Source organism: Nanorana parkeri, unplaced genomic scaffold (assembly GCF_000935625.1).
Source record: "Nanorana parkeri isolate BGI_ZX_2015 unplaced genomic scaffold, ASM93562v1 scaffold1872, whole genome shotgun sequence".
Classification (NCBI taxonomy): Eukaryota; Metazoa; Chordata; class Amphibia; order Anura; family Dicroglossidae; genus Nanorana; species Nanorana parkeri.
This window is the reverse complement of record NW_017308140.1, coordinates 215,093-234,960: the sequence shown is the minus strand read 5'-3', so window position 1 is coordinate 234,960 and position 19,868 is coordinate 215,093. Positions and strand designations below refer to the sequence as shown.

At 42.6% G+C, this 19,868-nt stretch overlaps 1 protein-coding gene across 1 annotated transcript in view; it reads right to left on the bottom strand.

Moving 5' to 3' along the window:
• LOC108799986 (nuclear factor 1 C-type-like) overlaps positions 1 to 19,868 on the bottom strand; it is a 57,233-nt gene that overhangs the window by 14,559 nt on the left and 22,806 nt on the right. The window contains exon 2 of the mRNA XM_018571938.1: positions 8,934 to 9,471. Coding sequence (XP_018427440.1) covers positions 8,934 to 9,471 — 538 coding nt within the window. The remainder of the gene's footprint in view (positions 1 to 8,933; positions 9,472 to 19,868) is intronic.

Genomic DNA, 19,868 nt, shown 5'->3' with positions numbered 1-19,868 from the left:
CCGGGAGCCTCCTGCTCCCGGCCGCCAAGGAGAGAAACACTGCTGTGTCTTTCTTTTTCTTTATTCTTTTTCTGACACAGAGCGATGTCAGAATAGAGAAAAAAAAAATTTCCATTGAAATACATTGCTACATTACTATTGGCTATTTCAATTTGCAATAGACAATAGTAAACTAGCATTGTACCCACCCTCTGCTGCATTTCTCCATCAGGTCCATCAGCAGAGGGGGGGGGCACAATGCTAGTTTACTATTTGCTATTGCAAATTGAAATAGCCAATAGTAATGTAGCAATGTATTTCAATTGGATTTTTTATTTTTTTTCTCTATTCTGACATCGCTCCGTGTCAGAATAAAGAAAAAGAAAGACACAGCAGTGTTTCTCTTCTGGGCGGCCGGGAGCGGGAGAGTTCTGCCACCGGACAATTGGAAACTATTGGGCGGAGCTAGCTGTCACTGCTAGCTCCGCACAATCGTTTTCTATTTACTTTTTTTAACTCTTTTTCTGTTCTGCTTGGTTCCTCTGAGGGAAGCAGTGAGTAGCCTGCCGGAGCGTCGGCTTAGCCGATCCAGATGTTGGATCGGCTGAGTCGAACTCCTTCTGCACTTCGGGTCGGCCGAACATGCTGAGCATGTTCGGCCGACCCGAAGCCATGTGAAGCAAGCCGATGTACGGCTGATTTCAGCCGATGTACGGCTGAAATCAGCCATACCAGCCTGAAGTGAATAGCCGAACAGTGTTCGGCTCACTTCACTTCAGGTCGGTCATTCACTCGGCTGCCTACGGCACTATAGTATAGTTGAAGAGTTTTATAATATTAGTGCCTCATTTGAATTGCTCCAATCCATTGGTACCAAGCCAGGCATTAAAAAGTTTCTAAAAATGAGAAACAATGGCTTAGAAATACCTAAGCTAATTCACAATTCAGCTTTCACAATTCATGGGAGTAAGTGATCTGGCCATAGTGCTTATTCAACTTTACTTTGTTTGCTTTTGAACCATTTAAATTATGAGCCATTATGGTGCATTTGAATTTGTGGCAATATCATTCTCATTTTGTACATCACTTCTACCTCTTTCACTTGTATACACCGTGCTAAAAAAGGTATTAAATATGTTTGCCTTCTTTGCCTATAGTGACCAACTCTGAGTTGTTGTTTTTTTTGCAATTATTATATTTAAAGAGTTTTTGTAATTTTTTCTGGATTTCAGAGTGAATTGGCTTTACAGTACACTGCCATTTGTAAATAGATCACTAAATCGAATGATCAGCAAAAAGATCAGGTTTTAAATGGCAATTGTCTACAAGAAGAACAGTTCTTTCAGTGCAAAGATTTCAGTGCAATTAGATTTCTGCACAGAACTCCAAAGGGTACAGCTATGATAAGTATACAGACTTACAGGTTAAACCACCATTAGCCAGTTAGGGTAAGTGTAAAAGTTAGAGGAAGGAATATGATAGGATTAAATAACCAGGGTTAGCTGTAAGGGTTAACATTAAAAGATTTGAATTTGGCATTTCTTGCTTTCCACCCCCGGCTGCACCTATTCTTTTTGCTTATATAGCAACCCAATCATCAACACCTCTAAATGGTCTTATCTTATGAGCTCGGTGTCATTTTGAGCCTGATGAAGAGGGCCCTGTGCGGCCATGAAAGCGCTTGCACTTTGACGACAATGCCGTGTCATTAAATGGATTGATTCTCACTTTACTTTTGTGTGCTGGTGAAATTTTTGAACTTTGCTTAATTCTCAGACGAAGTATCTGTTGTAGGGCTGCAACTAATGTTTATTTTCATAATCGATTAGTTGGCCGATAATTTTTTCGATTAATCGATTAGTCGGATAAAAATAATTAAATAAATACCATCCCAAATGTAAAATAAAATACACAAATGCAGTAAAACAAACATAACGTTTACTTCAGAAAAAAACTGCATGCACAATTTTTTGCAATCGCACTACACTGGAACGCACGGCATTGCGGTACAGTGCGTTCCAGTGCGGGCAATCACACTGTGGGTGGGAGGCGTGTTTAAAGTGCCATTGAAATGAATGGCACTGCAACACACTTCCTAGCATTTGTCAAACTGAAAATTACTTTTTCCCCACCTTTTTTTTTTTTTATTGTCTTGTAAGCACATGGCGCTGGAATAGCTTCAGCCAGGGAATGACAGCTGGCAGTGGCAAGATTCCACAGATGGCAGCAGTAGGTAGTGGGCTAGTGCAATAGCCAGAGTGCTATTGGCCATTTTAAATTGCAATAGCCAATAACAGTCTGGCTATTGCACCTGCCCACTGCTTGCTGTGCCCTCCTCCCAGCATGGAGGAGAGAGCTAGGGGATCCAACCAACTAATCGATAATGAGAATAGTTGACAACTATTGGTGATCATTGATTATTATCGATTAGTTTGTTGCAGCCCTAATCTGTTGCATCTGAGTCTTATCATTTTTATATTTAACTTAATTTTTTTAAACTTTTTTCCTTTTTTTAAACTTTTTAAAAACTGTTTAAAACCTTTTTTTAAACTAAAGGGTTACATTTTGTATTCATAGGGGCTTTGGATACTTTGTATTCTGAGGAGACACTGTATTCTCCTCAGAGACACTTTGTAGCACACTGATCCGACTTGCTCAGCTCAACACAGTGCGATGACCTGCAAGCCGGTTCAGTTGCTGTAACAGCATTGTGATCACTGTGATTGGACTGGAGGATTTGCTTTTGAGGGTCTGCCTCAGACACCGAGGGACCCAGCAACAGCGTTAACCCCATGGGCGCTGGTCTCACCACAGACACGCGCTCATTTTCCTGCATGACGGAATTATTCCTTCATCGATCCTTAACCATTTGAAAAATTTGCCGGAATAAATCCATCATTGGTGGAGAAGGGGTTAAGTGTAATTTTTTCAGGTACAGGTGAAATATTACGTTTATGGATCTATACAGGCCTTCGTGCACATTAATAAGCATATCTTGATAAAGCAACATGGATTGCATTAAAGCAGCCCTTTAGACTATAATTGGCACTTGAGTCTCAAAGTCTGAAGGGCAGATACATTTGTTCTATTGTATTTGTGCGTTGGGGTGCCATTCAGAAATAATTAGGGATGCACCGATACTAGTATCAGTGCCGATACCAAGTATTTGGGCAAATACTTGTCCTTGCCCAAATGCTCCGGTACTTACCTTCGATACCGGAACTTCCGGTCAGAGGGAAATCTCCCTCTGAATGGCAGTGCTGAGGGAGCATGGAGCCAGCTTCCTTTTCAATCAGGAAGCCGGGCGGTGGGTTATGACTCACGTCCCGGCTTCATGATTGGTCAGGAAGCCACACTGCCTGGCAACAAGTGAAGCAAGCTTCCTAGTCAATCAGGAAGCCGGGAGGAGGGTCATGATGTGTCGCCAGGCTTCCTCATTGGCTAGGAAGCTGGCTTCACTTGTTACATAGTATTTGAGGTTGAATAAACACATTAGTCCATCAAGTCCAACCTATTAGGATCTCATTCTAGAAGTACCTGTACCCCTGTATATTACGGTCCCTTAAGAAATCGTCCAAAAGTTTCTTGAACAATTCCACATTATTTGCTGAAATCACCTTGTGTGTCAAACCCGTTTCCCTCCTGAGTGTATACTGAGGAGAAAAAAGCGTTCAGCGCCTCGGCCCTCTCCTTGTCGTTTGTGACTAGCTTCCTGCTTTCATCCTTTATTGGGCCTATCTGCTCCTTTCTCACCTTTTTACTGTTAATATATTGGTAGAATTTTTTGGGGTTCTTTTTACTATCTGCGGCGATATGCTTTTCGCACTCAGTTTTAGCTGCCCGGATTTCTAGTTTGCATTTTTTGTTACATTCTTTGTAGTTAAGGAACGCCAATGCCGTCCCCTCCATCTTATATTTTATAAATGCCGCTCTCTTGTCCTTGACGTGTTGTTTTACAGTTTTATTACAGTTTGTTGCTAGACAGCCTGGCTTACTGACCAATCAGGAAGCCGGACGGCACCTCATGTCTCGCTTCCCGGCTTCCTGATTGGTCACGAAGCCAGGCAGCCTCAGCAAGTGAAGCTGGTGTTCTTTTCCTTCAGGCAATTAGGAAACCAGGCGACGGGTTATGATCCGCTGCCCGACTTCCTGATAATCGGGGCACACAGCACCGGTACTTGGTATTGGCGAGTACCGAAAAAAAAAATATCCGTACTCGTACTCGATACCGAAAAACCAGTACCAGTGCATCCCTAGAAATAATGGTAATGCACCGTGACACACATATACGGAGCGTTAGTACTCATTCAATTGTGTTAGGGATAAGCTAGAAGTTACAAACATAGCTGCAACATTAAATTTTACATTTATTTTTAGCAACAGAAGCCTGCAGCAATAACTATTGCAGTGTAAAACAAATATACCCTATGCCATACAAATATTTAAGTCACATTTTTTGAGAATGCTGGAGGAGATGGCTCAAAGAAGCAGTTTAATAGAGATCACCTACCTGTATGTGACTAGAAATCCAGCACCCATTGCGTATGTACAACCATACTTTGCTTAGCCCATAGGAGCTATGCATAGATAGTACAGTTTTGGGGAACAGAAGCAGACTCCATACAGGGTGTAACACAGATCTGGACAAATCCGAGGAGCTAAGTACAAGGTAGTTAATGCTCCTGAATATTTACAGCTGGAGTCTACTTTTGAGATTTTCTCTAGTTGTTGGCAATAGAGCTGGCTCCTAAAAAAATCATGCTCGCTCCGGGATTAGACAGACTGGCTCCTGAATTCCATATTAATTTGTACACTCCTGGTATAGCAAAATAAAAACTCGTACATAGTCTACCGCTTTGGGAAATATCTGAGATAGCAGATTTCAAGGCCTTGGCATGCATATTGGGTGTTCAGTAATGTGTATGGTATCATAATTCACCCTAATACAGCACTCAGTGTTGGCCACAGAGAATATTGTGCTTCACTTGCACCTCCCCACAGAAAAAAGACTTACCAATTCAGGTACACGTACAAAAAAATTACAGGAGCTATCAATCATCCTTAGCAACCAAGACAGCCACTTTATAAAATGCAACTCCGCAAGACTTCAGGACACCCGGAGTCCTGCTCATCAATCCTGACTAGTCCTGGCTGTTAACATTGCTATTAGTCTTTTTATATTCTTAAATACCAAAAACAAAAATGTTATGTTATATATTGCAACGTACCAGTCCTTAGCTGTAGTGGCTGCATTCATTTTCATATTTCAAGCTAAGAACATTTTTATCAAGCACAGAAAATATCTTAAACTTGCCAGAAATGCAGTGTCTTTGTCAATTCCTAGCTTAAAAGATCCAAACATCCTTATTTTTCTTGTGTAAACTGCTAATCCCATAAATGGGTTTAGATACGCTTTAAAGTCCATCTGATTAACACCAAGAGGCTCTGGAAAGATGAGCCGGAGTCTCAGTCTTTGTGTATGGCTTTGTGTATGGCTTCCTTTAAAGAGGTGGTCCTGGTTGCTTGGGTGATTGACAGCATTATTCATTGTTTTATTGTTTTTTTTATCATTTGTGGGCAGATGAACGTGGAGCACTATTTTTATAGGCAGTAACAACTGAGGTTTGTTTTGGGGTAATTATTTTAAAATTGTATTACTTGTATTGTATTGGGGGGGTTGGAGCAGCGGGATCCAGAGGTGGGTAGTTGGGTTACTCTTAGAAGGCGGGGGAGGGGGAAGAGTGCTAGAGAGGTCAGCCCAGAGTTGTGGAATTGTTCAAGAAACTTTTGGACGATTTCTTAAGGGACCGCAATATACAGGGATACAGGTACTCCTAGAATGAGATCCTAATAGGTTGTACTTGATGGACTAATGTCTTTATTCAACCTCAAATACTATGTAACTATTATAACATCATCACTTTAAGCAAAAACTTTTAAATTTAATTCTGAGTATAGAATAGACTGAAGTATAGCCAACTGCCATCAAGAAATTATTTTTACTTCTTCTTTGCTGTTGGCTTATTTGACATATAAGCACCTTGTTTTAAACCCTAAATGTTTAACTCCATTTTGGATGGAGCTGGAAAGGGTTGGGGCCTCTGTAATGGTGTATTCAAATGTATTACAAAAAAAATTCAACCTCAAATACTATGTACTATGTATGTACTGTGCAATACAGAGGCCAAGCAGCTTGTGTGCCCTTTGGAGAAAGTTCTCTTATTTCCTTTACTTCACTGTGGGGCAGCTGACTTTGACATTTAAGTAAATTATATACAGTATATTATAGCTTTATATTAAAAGAACAAATAACAGTGTGTGAAAAAATATGCAATGATAATTGTTAATGTATAAATTATTTTTTTAATTGTATGTGCCTTTACGCATACTTTTTTCAATGTTTACATACATACCAACCATCCAGTGAAAGCAACAGGGGTTAGTAAATAATAATAATAAGTGATACTTAAAACAATTGCATTGTATACCCATATAAATGTGGATACAAAAATAAGATTTTTGTACTTTCCATAAAATGTTTTTCTTGAAGACCCATTGAGGAATTAGTAGAAACAGAAAAAAATTGGTTTATACCGACGCCTTCATGAGGTTGGCACACTGGCAAAAAAGCATCAAGCCAGCCCCCATATAACCTCCCTTTTACCATCATGCCTCAGTTTTGGGGGCAAGCAGTGGCATGAGGCCAACAACACTGAAGCATAGAACCATGTCCCTCAATGACACAGGGATTGTAGAAATCTTTGATCGCCTATATGTGAAACACCCGGTAACGGGTGTGTGCAACGGTCGGGTCTTTTCTGCCCGTGCGTGCCCGCTGGGGGGGCGCGTGCGAGCAGAAAAAAATTGCCGTCTGGAGACGGCAACCCGCAGATGTAGCAGTGCCGTCCGTCCGTTTTTTTACTACGGGCGGACGGCAAGAGGTTAAACAGTCAGGATGTTCAAAATCAGTCCAGTAGAAGGGTGGGCAAAAAAAAAACACAAGTCATCCAACATAGTGGAGATCATACTGCAAGGATATCTGAAGAAATCAATGCCCAAAAGAAGGTAGATGCAAAAGGTCAAAACAATTTGGAAATTGTCAGGACCAAGGGAAGGGGCCAAGGATCAGCCTGTTGCTCCAGACCAGGAGGAAAAACACCAGCAGAAGAAAGTGCTACCAGAAAAAGGCATGGGTCTTGAAAGTTTTAGCCTCTTAGATAATTTTCTTATGTGCAAATATGTCTTTTAACATTTGACCAGAGCTTGCACTACTTTTACTTTTATAACTGCACGTGTTTTGCACGTGTTTTACACGTGTTTTGTCCAGAGCTTGCACTACTTTTTTGCACGTCTTTTGTCCAGAGCTTGCACTACTTTTTTGCACGTGTTTTACACCTGTTTTTTGACCAGAGCTTGCACTACTTTTTCAATTGCATTTTTTTTGCACCTGTTTTGCACCTGCACTTGTCCCGCGGCAGTCTGAAACTGGAGCATCACCTAACAAAACAATCACAACTTAAGAAGTCGCCATGACCACTTCTTCAAGAAGCGATAGTTAAGCTTTTTGCCTGGAGTTACAAGTCTTCTTTAATGGAGTCTATTAAACCTCATTAATCAACAACATTAAACTAGCATCATAAATCTGGCGCAAACTGCATCAAATATATTCTGTGCAAGTTCAAACACTCGCAATTACTATGATAAATTCCCCCCAATGTGTATAGACGTGAGGACGCTGAGGAACATTCGAATGCTGCAGCGTAGAAGGAAACAGGCTTTAGAGACGGGAAAAGCAGGCAGCCAGCTCAGTGGTTCGGGTGAGTAAAACTTTTTTTTTTAGCACCTAGCCAAAAACGAGCAGTTAACCCTTGCAGTGCAGGGGTAGCCAGACTGCAAGGGATAATAAAAGTTTTTCCATTTTGTTCTTCTTTAAGGTCTGAAATCCATTATTACATGGTAAGGACACCATCAACCTTTTTAGTGGTATGCTTCTTAAGGTGAATGATTAGTGTCAATAGTGGGCAGAGGCCACTTATTAATACAATTCCTCTCAAAGTGAAAAAGCTCCTTTGCATTGTCAATAGGAGCCTGTGACTCCATAGGTTGAAATTTAGTGAAATACAGTCTCTCCAGGGGCAGGTTGTAAGGACTCTGAATTAGAAATAGTAATTTCAAGCACACTTAGGCCCAGTAGGGTCAGAAGTAGACTATGTCATGAATGGTACCAGAGCATGCTTAGGGCTTTTGCAAGCAGATTGCTCAATTAAATGTGCAAAAACCAACAAACAAAATCTGAAGTGAATATAAGGGTCTTGTGGTCACATGAGAGGTCTAAGACACCATCGACAGGGCTATAGAAGACTCTGATGAGGATGAATCTTTAGTAATAGGAATCTCAGGATCTAGACCTCTGGGGGTTACTGAGAAAATGCTCCAAGAAGCAGTAGAGAAGTATGGGCTGAGGTAGCTCCTTGCAGCAGGAATGTCCTCTCTGTGTCGATTTAAAAAAAAAAGTGTTGCATGTTGCACCATGTAGCGGGAAAACAAACAGGCCCAAAGTGAGACAAATCCAAGGAGCAGGTTCTGAAGACGGTCCCAGGGAGCCGGAAATAGGTAGAATTTTTCTCAGCAGAACAGTTGGAGGTGGGATTATAGGGAGGCTGGCTTAACGTTCTTTGTTTGCCAGTGTCCCAAACTCCTGAAGGCAGCAGTACAACCCCACTGTTTAAGAATTTCTACAATTTCCGTGTCCCCCAATGGACGGTAAAGAAATATAAAAAACATCATGTGAAACAAAAAAGGAGCTCATATATTAGGAAATATTTTTGCATGTACTAAGTGCCTAAATTTATCAAAATATAATTGTTTTTTACAATACTCCTTCAAATAATGACTTTGAAAATGTTTCTTATTTAAGAAGATATGGTGTTTAAATAAAGTGGTCCAAGGCATACTCTCACCTCTCTCTCTGATGAAGTAGGCCAAGTACAGGTCTAGTTCTTTAACAGACACGCTGATATGGTGCGGCTGAACACATAACAGCGGGTTAGAACAGTGCGCAGCTTTCACCAGTCTCTCGCCATCTGTACTTTCCAATGGAATGCCCTTGAAAAGGATCACCATCACAAGATCCAGCCTCCACACCTTATCCGCCTGTCGAAGGCAGTCGATCCTCCGCATCTTGCCTTTCTGGTCTGGGTTGGAGAGGACACAAGTAGCAGCTTTTTTGCCAGTTATGGACAGCACAAAATCCTCACGAAACTCTGGCCTTATATCCTTCCGAAGCTTTGCTAAAAGCCGGGATGCCCACTTCTGCTTAACCTCAGCCTTCTCATTTAGCAGTTCGTCTTTTACACCTCGCTCTTCCTCTTTAGTCATTTTTTTCTCATGTTTTTTGAAATACTTTCTTTTCCTAGCCTGAAGGTTGAACCAGGTGTAGGCAAATGCTCGAACGTAGGGGAGCAGGGCTTCGATGAAAGGGTGAAATTCATCCTAGAAAAAAGAAAGAATTGGGTGATTTCTAGAAAGACATTCATAACAGATTTACCGTAAGCATCTTCATTTTTTATTTGTTTTATTTACTATACATTAAAGCTACATGAACAACTTGATTTCTCCACAACTTACTGTTTACTTTCAGACCATGTTTCATGTTACACCCATATTTAGGGTGAAACATGAAACATGGTCAGATCGCAAATCCTATCTTACTTTATGAAGGAGGCAGTAATGTCACTGCACCGCATAGACACTTATTCCTTGTTTCCTTATTCTCTAACAAATCTATGAGGTAACGTGGAATTGTGAACATCACAAACATAAGCATAGAGCTGTGTTCAGTATAAGGTGACACAAACTAATTAACTCACATCTAGAGATGAGCGAACTGGGCAAAGTTCAGTTTGCAGGAAGTTTGGTGAATCCAGCAAAAAGTCCACTAAACGTGAACATATTGTTGAACCCAACACAAGTCCATAGGAGTCGAATCTTGTAATTGTTCTCCGTTTTTTTTTCAAGGCCAATTTGACATTTGCAATTTTATCAACAAAGGGGCATGGGTAGGATTTCTGACTTACCTGTAAAATCCTTTTCTTGGAGTACAGTAAAGAACAAATGCTTTTTTAAAATCTAAGACCCTGGTTTATAGAATATACCTTCAGATGGCTGGACACTGACAAAAGGAAAAGGCTGCAGGGACACCCCCATATAACCCTTTTCTCTCCCAGGAAGCTTCAGTTTTGTAGCAAGCAATAGGGACAGCATAAAAACAGAGGGGATGAGCATGTGTCAAAGATTCCATTTTCTTAATCGTACAGCATAGAACACAGGCTCTTTAGGTTTTAGGGCTGGGACATCCGAAAGCAGTCCAACTGAGGAGCGGGTAACATAGCAAACGATGCCAACAGGCCCACAAAAAAAAAAGGGCAAGAAAAAAGTTCAGAGTGTGGATTGAAGCACCTTACTCCTAAAGCTAGCACCAGCAGAGACCTGAACATCAACCTGGTAAAAAGATGCAGCCTTGCAAATCAGGATGAAGATGCCTCCCCAGAGGATTTGAGCAACCAGAAAGGCCAACTTGCAAAGGTCAGCCAAGGGAATATCCCTGATAAGTTCAAAGGGGAGGCTTCTGGAGGGCCAACAGAACTTCTGCCTGAGTCACTTTTCAGGACCGTGAGGCTAGAATAAAACCCCCTGAACCACTCATGCAAGGGCACTGGAACACTGACCCCTTGAGCTAGCAGCCCTGTGATGGCAGCATATAGGGCCTGCATACAAAAAGGGGACAATGGCAGAATTGAGGCGAAGAATTGCTTGAGATTGGAAATCTACTTTGTAACTTCAGGAAATCCCTTCCCGAACTCAGTTGTTTGAGATTAGGGCTACCCAACATTACGCAAATGACAAAAGACATCCCCCCACCCTGGATATTCCCAGTGGGTGCAAACCTTCATGAGGATCGCTTTCGGATCTCTCAGGCCGCTACCTGCCAGTGGGTTCCCTCCTCGCTGCTTCCCTTCAAGCACACCTGTCAGCGCTTGACAGTCTCCAAAGAACCGATGCACCCTGTCCTACTGGAGAGCTTCCACAGAGCACTTATACCAAGCCATGTGCACACTGAGGTAAGTGGCTGACAGAGGCATCCCTTTCCTCCGAAACCAGGGAGCTGCTGGCCCAGGGTGGCATGGCACCGATCTATCAGATGAACAGTTCAATGCACCACCAGAAAGCTACAATACTCAAGGACCCGCTCTACAGATGCAGACACTGCAGCTGGTCCTGCCAGATCAAGTGAACTGCATGCACTCATAGGCTGCACTGGGGGTATTACCTGGATCTAGGTATCCATCCTGTCGCTCCAGCCAGCAGCTTGATTGTACAAGACAAAAACACTAGGGGGGTTATTCACAAAGCTACCGAAGGCAGCCGAGTGAATAACCAAGCCGAAGTGAAATGAGACGAACGCTGTTCAGCTATACACTCCGGTTCAGTACGGCTGATTTCAGCCATACATCGGCTGTCTTCAGCTGGACTTCGGTCAGGCTGAACCAAAGCGCAGAAGGACCTTGACAGATGTTGTATCAAGCGGCATTCGGGTTGGCTATTCTGCTTGGTACCTCCGTGGTACCGAGCAGAATAGAAAATCTGTCTGCTCAAACTTGTGGGGTTGAGCACCTTCGGCAAACAGGCTGTAGACCCTGGAAAGAGCATCGGCATTAGCATGTTGGCTACCTGGTCTATGCTCTACTATAAATCTGAAGTTCTGAAGGGCCAAGAACCATCGGGTAACTCTTGCATTCCTTTCTTTATTTCGAGCCATCCACTGGAGCGGGGCATGGTCCGTTAAGAGTCTAAACTGCCGCCCTAAGAAATAATACTTTAAGCTCTCGAGGGCCCACTTAACTGCTAAACATTCACGTTCCACAATGACATATCTACGTTCCGCTGGGGTCAACTTTCTGCTCAAGAAAGCTACAGGGTGTTCTTCCCCATTCACATCTTGGGACAACAATGCATCTAAGCCCACTTCCGATGCATCCGTCTGAACCACAAATTCCTTCATAAAGTTAGGAGTATTCAAAACCGGACTTTTGCACAGGGCTGTCTTGAGGTCCTGGAAAGCGATCTCCGCTTCCGGGGTCCAAGTTATAGCCGAAGACTTTCCTCCCTTTGTAAGATCTGTGAGAGGAGCTGCCCTAGTGGAAAAATTGGGGACAAATTTTCTGTAATAGCCTATCATACTCAAAAAGGCTCTCACTTGTATGTTATTCAGGGGTCTTGGCCAATTCTGGATAGCTTGGATTTTGGTGACCTGGGGCTTCACTACTCCCCTTCCAATAAGGTATCCCAAATAGCGGGCCTCATCCAAACCCACTGCACACTTCTTGGGATTGGCTGTCAGTCCAGCATTGCCGAGGGCGTTAATGACAGCCTGTACTTTGGGCAAGTGGCTCTCCCAATCTTCACTAAAGATAACTACATCATCTAAATATGCGGATGCATAGTTTCGGTGTAGCTTAAGGACACAGTCCATCATCCGCTGAGAAGTGGCAGGTGCCCCCATGTAGGCCAAACGGCATCCTTTTATACTGCCAATGACCTTCTGGAGTAGAAAATGCTGTTTTCTCTTTAGCCCGATCAGTTAGGAGTATTTGCCAGTACCCTTTTGTAAGGTCAAAGTGCAATTCTGCATTGCGCTGTATAATTTATTATTGCTGGGATTTGTAGTCCTCTATAGCTGGTGGTATTCTCCATTGCGCTGTATAATGATTATACGGCGCAATGCAGAATACCACTGACCAGTTATAGAGGAACTACAAATCCCAGCAATTATACATCGCAATGGAGAATACCACCAGCTATAGAGGAACAACAAATCCCAGCAATAATACATTATACAGGCTGCTTAATGTATTATTGCTGGGATTTGGTGTTCCTCTATAACTGCTGGTGTTCTGCATTGTATTGTGCATGGTATCCTGCATTGTATTGTATAATACGGTGGCACAATGCAGAATACCACCGACTTATATATATTCTGGTCAGTGGCGCAACAACCGGGGGGCCAGCAGGTGTGCTTCCGCCGGGCGCACAGCTGAGGGGGGGGCACCGGCCGTAAATGTCACTTTTGGCTAAATGCCGAAAGTGTCATTTTCCTGCAGATACATCGGTGCATCCGTGGTTTCTTTCCTCCCCGCTGGGCACTGCTCTGTGTCCCAGTGGGGAAGAGAGAAAGTGACAGCTGGCCGAGCGCTGCGGGAGGAGAGCGCTGTGAGCGGCCAGTGTCTCTCCTTCCAGACCGCTCAGCCGCCTATCACAGTCCGGCACAGCGGTGTGGGGGCGGAGACCGGCCGCGCTGTCACAGGAGGCGGAGCTCCCCCCCCCTGCTCTGCTCGCTCAGCCTCTTTTAGACCCCCCTATATTTCCCCAAAGCCCCTAAAGGTAAAGTATTAAATAAAAATATTTAATAAAAAATTTACAAAAATAAACTTTTTTTAAAAGTTGATAAAAAATAAATAAACATACAATGCCATTATAGAACATGGAATAAACAATAGATAAACTGAAATGTTCTATTCTTAGTTCTATAATGGCATTGTAATGGCATAATGGCTCTTGTTTTTAGCTCACTGTCAGGGCTTCAGCAATCTCTACTTCCGGCACCATGGTAGACCGTGTGCCAGTCCTAGCTAAGGGGTTTTGGGCCATAAGGGATTCTCTATCTTTCCAGGGCTTCAATAAATGTATGTGGTAAACTTGGTAGGGTTTCCGTTTACCAGGTTGGCACTGTAATTAACCTCCCCAATCTGTTCTACAACTTCATACGGCCCTTGCCATTTTGCCAGGAATTTACTCTCTACTGTAGGTACCAGTACGAGCACTCTGTCACCAGGGATAAAGGTTCTGACCTTGGCTGAACGATTATATACTCTAGCCTGAGCATGTTGGGCCTGTTGTAATTGTGACTTAACTATGGGCATCACTTTCTCGATTCGGTCCTGCATTTGGGCAATATACTCCACCACACTTTTGAGAGGGGTTGCCACTTGCTCCCAGGTCTCCTTTGCTATATCTAAGAGGCCTCTCGGATGCCGGCCGTACAGCAACTCAAAAAGAGAGAAGCCGGTGGAAGCTTGGGGTACCTCCCGTATAGCAAACATGAGGTAAGGCAGGAGGCAATCCCAGTCCTTCCCATCAGCAGCTACCACCCTCTTTAACATTCCTTTCAGGGTTTTGTTAAACCTCTTCACCAAACCATCTGTTTGGGGGTTACATAGTTACATAGTATTTGAGGTTGAATAAAGACGTAAGTCCATCAAGTCCAACCTATTTCGTGTGTGCATTTATGTTTGAGCAGGTATGTGCGTGTGTATGAGTCCATGTGTGATCTTGTTCTTAGACGTACCTGTACCCCTGTATGTTATGCTCTCCGAGGAACTCGTCCAAGCGTTTCTTGAATGCTTCCACACTCTTAGCTGAGATCACTTCCTGCGGCAGCAAGTTCCAGACCCTAACCGCTCTAACTGTGAAGAACCCCTTGCGCCCTGTGTGTTAAAAAAAAATGTCCACCAATTTTTGGTGGTGCCCTCTGGTCTTTGTTACGGAGCTGACCGTTAACAGTTTTTTAACAATGTTGCTGTCACCTTTGCACAGTTTATACAAGAATATCATGTCCCCCCTTAATCTCCTAACCTCCAACGGGAAACATATTTAATTTTAACAGCCTTGTTTCATAGTTTAGGTCCTCGAACCCCTTAATGAGTTTTGTTGCCCTCCTCTGGACTTTTTCCAGCTCAAGGACATCTTTTCTGAGTATTGGTGACCAAAACTGGACCGCATACTCCAGATGTGGCCGAACCATTGATCTGTAAAGTGGCAAAGACAGTACTCTTAATGCAAGACAGTACTTTACTTGCTTTGTTTACAGCAGCCTGGCACTGCGAGCTATTCTTAAATCTGTGGTCTATGATGACCCCCAAATCCTTCTCCGTTTCCGACTTCCCTAGTGGCACACCCATAAGAGTATAGTCCATTTGCTTATTTTTAACTCCAAAGTGCATTACCTTGCATTTATCTACAATTAATTTCATCTGCCATACAGTTGCCCACTCCCCAAGTTTATCCAGGTCCTCCTGTAATGTTATAACATCTAAATCCGTGTCTATTACCCTCCCAATTTTCGTATCATCAACAAACACTGAGACACGGCTACTTACTCCCTCCCCTATATCATTAATAAATAGGTTAAAAAGCATGGGACCCAGCACAGAACCCTGGGGTACGCCACTCCTGACCTCCACCCATTCTGAGAAGGTGCCGTTTAGCTATACTCTTTGTACACGTTCCTTTAGCCAGTTTTCTATCCACGTGCACACTACTTTATCTATGCCCTTAGCTTGTATAGCAAGCGTTTATGTGGCACCGTATAAAATGCTTTTGAAAAGTCCAGATATACTACATCCACCGGCCTCCCTCCATACAGATCTCTACTTACCTCTTCGTAAAAGTTCAGCAGGTTGGTCTGGCAAGAACGATGCTTCCTAAATCCATGCTGGTTATCAGTTATTATGCCCTGATCCCGGACGAATTCCACTAAGTAGTCCTTAATAGACATGTGCACTGCCAAAAAATTCGTTTAGTTTTGTTTCGTTTTAAATTCGGATTTGTGTTATTTCGTTTTTCAGGATTCGGGTGTGAAAGTCAATTCGGATTTGGAATTCGGATTCGGACGAAATTCGGTAGCGTTAGTACGAACGTTCTGTTCGTATTCGTTTCTTATTCGTTTGTTCGTTTGCAGCAAAGTGACATTTGAGGGGGAAAAAATATTTTTCTCCTTCTCTAATGTCACATTGCTCCAACGAACGAAACGAATGAGAAACGAATAAGAACAGAAAACGAAACGAACGTTCGTACTAACGCTACCGAATTTCGAAAATGGAAATTCGGATTCGTTTGCATTCGTTATGTCTGTAATTCGGAATTCGGATAAATCCGAATGTCCGAATTTCCGAAAATTCGTCCGAATTTCGATTCGAAACGAATCGCACATGTCTAGTCCTTAATAATTCCCTCTAACAGTTTACATACTATGCATGTTACACTAACTGGTCTATAGTTCCCCGGTTGGCATTTTGACCCTTTTTTGAATATAGATACCACATTTGCCCTTCGCCAGTCGCTTGGCACTCTACCAGCCATTACCAATTCCTTAAAAATGAGGAACAATGGTCTCGTTATCTCCATGTGCAGCTCCTTGAGTACCTTGGGATGTAGATTATCGGGTCCTAATGCTTTATTTGCATTTAGTAGTTTAAGCCTTTGTTGTATTCCAGTTTCAGTCAACCACTCAGGTGTATTTCTTGTTAAATTTTGTGTTTTTTCCTGTACATTTACCCGTCTGTTTCCTTGGTGAATACCGACGAGAAAAAAGTATTTAGCGCCTCGGCCCTCTCCCTGTCGTTTGTGAGTAACGTACCATTTATGTCCTTTATTGGGCCTATCTGGTCCTTTCTCCACTTTTTACTGTTTATGTATTGATAAAAAAAATGCGGGTTCTGTTTACTAAGGCGATATATTTCTCACATTCAATTTTAGCTGTTCGGACTACCAGTTTACATCTTTTGTTACATCCTTTGTAGTTTTGGAATGCCAATACTGACCCCTCCATTTGATACTTTCTAAATGCCACTTTCTTTTCCTTAATGTGTTGTTTTACCGTTTTGTTTAGCCATATTGGCTTTGTTTTCGATCTTTTATTTTTGTTACCCAGTGGTATACACCTGGTAATAGCATTTTTTAATTTGTTTTTGAAACAGTCCCACTTTTGGTCAAAGTTTAGTTTATGAAATAAGTGTTCCCATTTGATTTCACCCACTATATTTCGTAGTTTATCAAAGTTAGCCTTCCTGAAGTTTAGGCTTCTCGTCCGCCCATCCCCCTTCTCTTTCTTGCACCCAATATTAAAAGCAATCACCTTGTGATCACTATTACCCAGTGTTTCCCCGATTACAATATCCTCAATTAACTCCGTATTATTGTTGATGATCAGATCTAGGATGGCACTTTCCCTAGTAGGGACCACAACCATCTGATCCATGAAATTGTCTCGCAACATATTAAGAAAACGGGCCGCCTTTGCCGATTTTGAAGTTCCATTAGCCCAGTTGATGCTAGGGTAATTGAAGTATCCCATAACCACAACATTTCCCTGTTTTCCTGCTATTTCTATTTGGGATTGTAGGTGGGCCTCCTCCTCTTCCCCTATATTTGGAGGTTTATAACAGACACCCACAATAAGTTTACGTTGAAGGTTCGTTCTATCTAGTTCGAGCCATAATGATTCCATAATGATCTCCACCATCTGTCGTGATATCGTCACGTATGTGCATAATCTAACCATGTTTCTGCTATTCCTACTATATCGTAGTCCTCCTCGAGTAACTTAACTTCAAGCTTGTCTATCTTATTTACCAGACTTCTAGCATTGGTGAACATGCATTTAATTTTTGTATTTTTACTGATTAAATGTTTGCTCCCCTTTTGCTCACCACTACTAGTTTTAATTGAATCTGTTATGGTTAGTCCATTCCTACTTGGATCACCGTGGGCAATGGTGGTACACGGAAGTGAGTAAATGGTCAATTTTAAACAGTTTACACAATTCCTTAGTGACGTTAGACATAAAGGGGGTGCCCTGGTCAGTTAACAGGTCACCTGGAATACCCACACGTGTAAAAATAAGAGACAGCTCTTTAGCAATACTTTTTGCGGAGGTATTCCTTAAAGGGATTGCCTCTGGGTAACAGGTGGCATACTCTAAGAAGACTAGGATATACTGATGTCCCCTAGCGGACTTAACCAAGGGACCCACGATATCCATGGCAATCCTATCAAAGGGTACCTCAAGGATGGGCAACGGTACCAACGGACTCCTGAATCGGGAGACAGGAGCAGTGATCTGACAAACTGGACATGACTCACTGTACAATTTGACATCTTTGTGTAAACTTGGCCAATAAAAGCGTTGCAATACCTGCTCTTTAGTTTTATCTAAGCCTAGATGTCTCCCAAGTACATGAGAATGTGTCAAGTCTAACACTATGCGTCTATGGGTTTGTGGTACCAGCAACTGCTCAATTTTGTCACCCCGTATCTCATCCACTCTATACAATTTCATTTTCCATAGAAAAATGAGGGAATATAGTCTCTGGCCCCGGTTCTTGGGGCACTCCATTTACAACTTTTACCTGTTCCCTGGCCTGGCTTAAGGTGGGGTCCCTAAGCTGGGCCGTGCCAAACTTGTCACGGGTCGTGGGAAGGTCTGGCAGGTCTACTTCTGGGGTGTGGTCCTCAGCATCACCTGCTAAGACCTCCAGGGGAAAGTTCTCAAGTACATCCCCCGGAGAACTCTCTTCTAGCGGATCAGGGCTGTAAGATTTAGACACTGTGTTGGGCCTTAGCCGTTTCCCATAAGTCCCAGAAAAAGGGGACCTGTCTGTGTAAATTGGCTATCACATTAGGGGGATTCTTAGCCCCCCTATGTGATAGCAATAAAGTGGAAAAAATATTAAAGTGAAAAAAAGTAAAATATAAAAAAACACACACAAACATGCGATGAGTGCGTGTGAAAATGGCGATTGTGCCCATTGTGCCACACATGTTACATATCACCGCGAAAGTCAGAGTGAGGGCAATAATTTTAGGACCATTAATCACTATTAGTACTAAACTGATGAGCAGTAAAAGCTTTTAAAGCATCGCCTATGGCCAATTTTGGGTATGATATTTTTTTTTGCAATTTTGCGGGCGCACGCAATTTATAAACTTTGGCATGTTTGGTGTATAACTACCCAACGTGACCCTGTCTTTTATATTTTACCAAAAATATGGGTAAAGATAAATGTTTTTTTACATAACGTAGGGGAAAAAAAGTTTTAAAAAAATTTACGGTACTTTTTTCATTATACAGTAAAAAATAAAAAAAACCCAGTGGTGGTTATATACCACCAAAAGAAAGCTCTATGTGACCCAAAAAATGTTATTTTGCCTAAGGCCTGGTTCACACCTGGGCGTTTTACAGCGCGTTCCTATGCGCTGTAAAACTCTCAACATGTGAAAACCAATGATTGCCTATGGGCATGGTTCCCACCTGGGCGTTTTACAGCGCGCAGGAATGCCCAAAGACGTACAGGAGCTTCTTTGGGGTGCTTTGCCGCACGTTTCCATTGGTATTCCAGAGTGTGGATCGTGGTTAACAAAGCGGTAACCCCGAGCCACACTCGGGAATACAGCGTACAGGTCTTACCCTTGTGAGTGGCCACCTCGCAGGGGGGCAGAGCCGGCGGGAAGTTTAACCCTTTCGCTGCCAAGGACGTACGTCGTACGGAGCTACAAAAGTGCTTACAGCTGGCCAGCTCAGTACGCCGTACGGACCTGGCATTTTACGCTTTAGCGACCATCAGCTTATAGTAGAACTGTTCAGCAGACTGTCCTGCGCTTTCAGAAAATATATGGTTTGGGGGGTCTTTTACAAACGCTAGCAATGCAGCAGTTGAAAATCAAATCAATAGGAAAAAATTGCAGAAAATTCAAAAATGGCTTGGCCAGCTGATTTGAAAAATGTTCCGGAGGGCTTGGCAGCGAAAGGGTTAAAAGTGGAAAAAAAAACTCGCTCAGGTGTGAACCCAGCCGAACTATTGACGAAGATAAATTGCCACCCCTTAATGTAGTATTAAACTCTCAAACTACATTTTTGCCCAAGCACTTAAGTCATCATTTATCCAAACAGTTGCCTCCAACTCACTCAAATCCACTTCCCTGATCTTCCTGTACAGTACAAGATCACAAAGGACAGCACATTCTCCAGCAGCTCTCTATATACTATCAGGGGG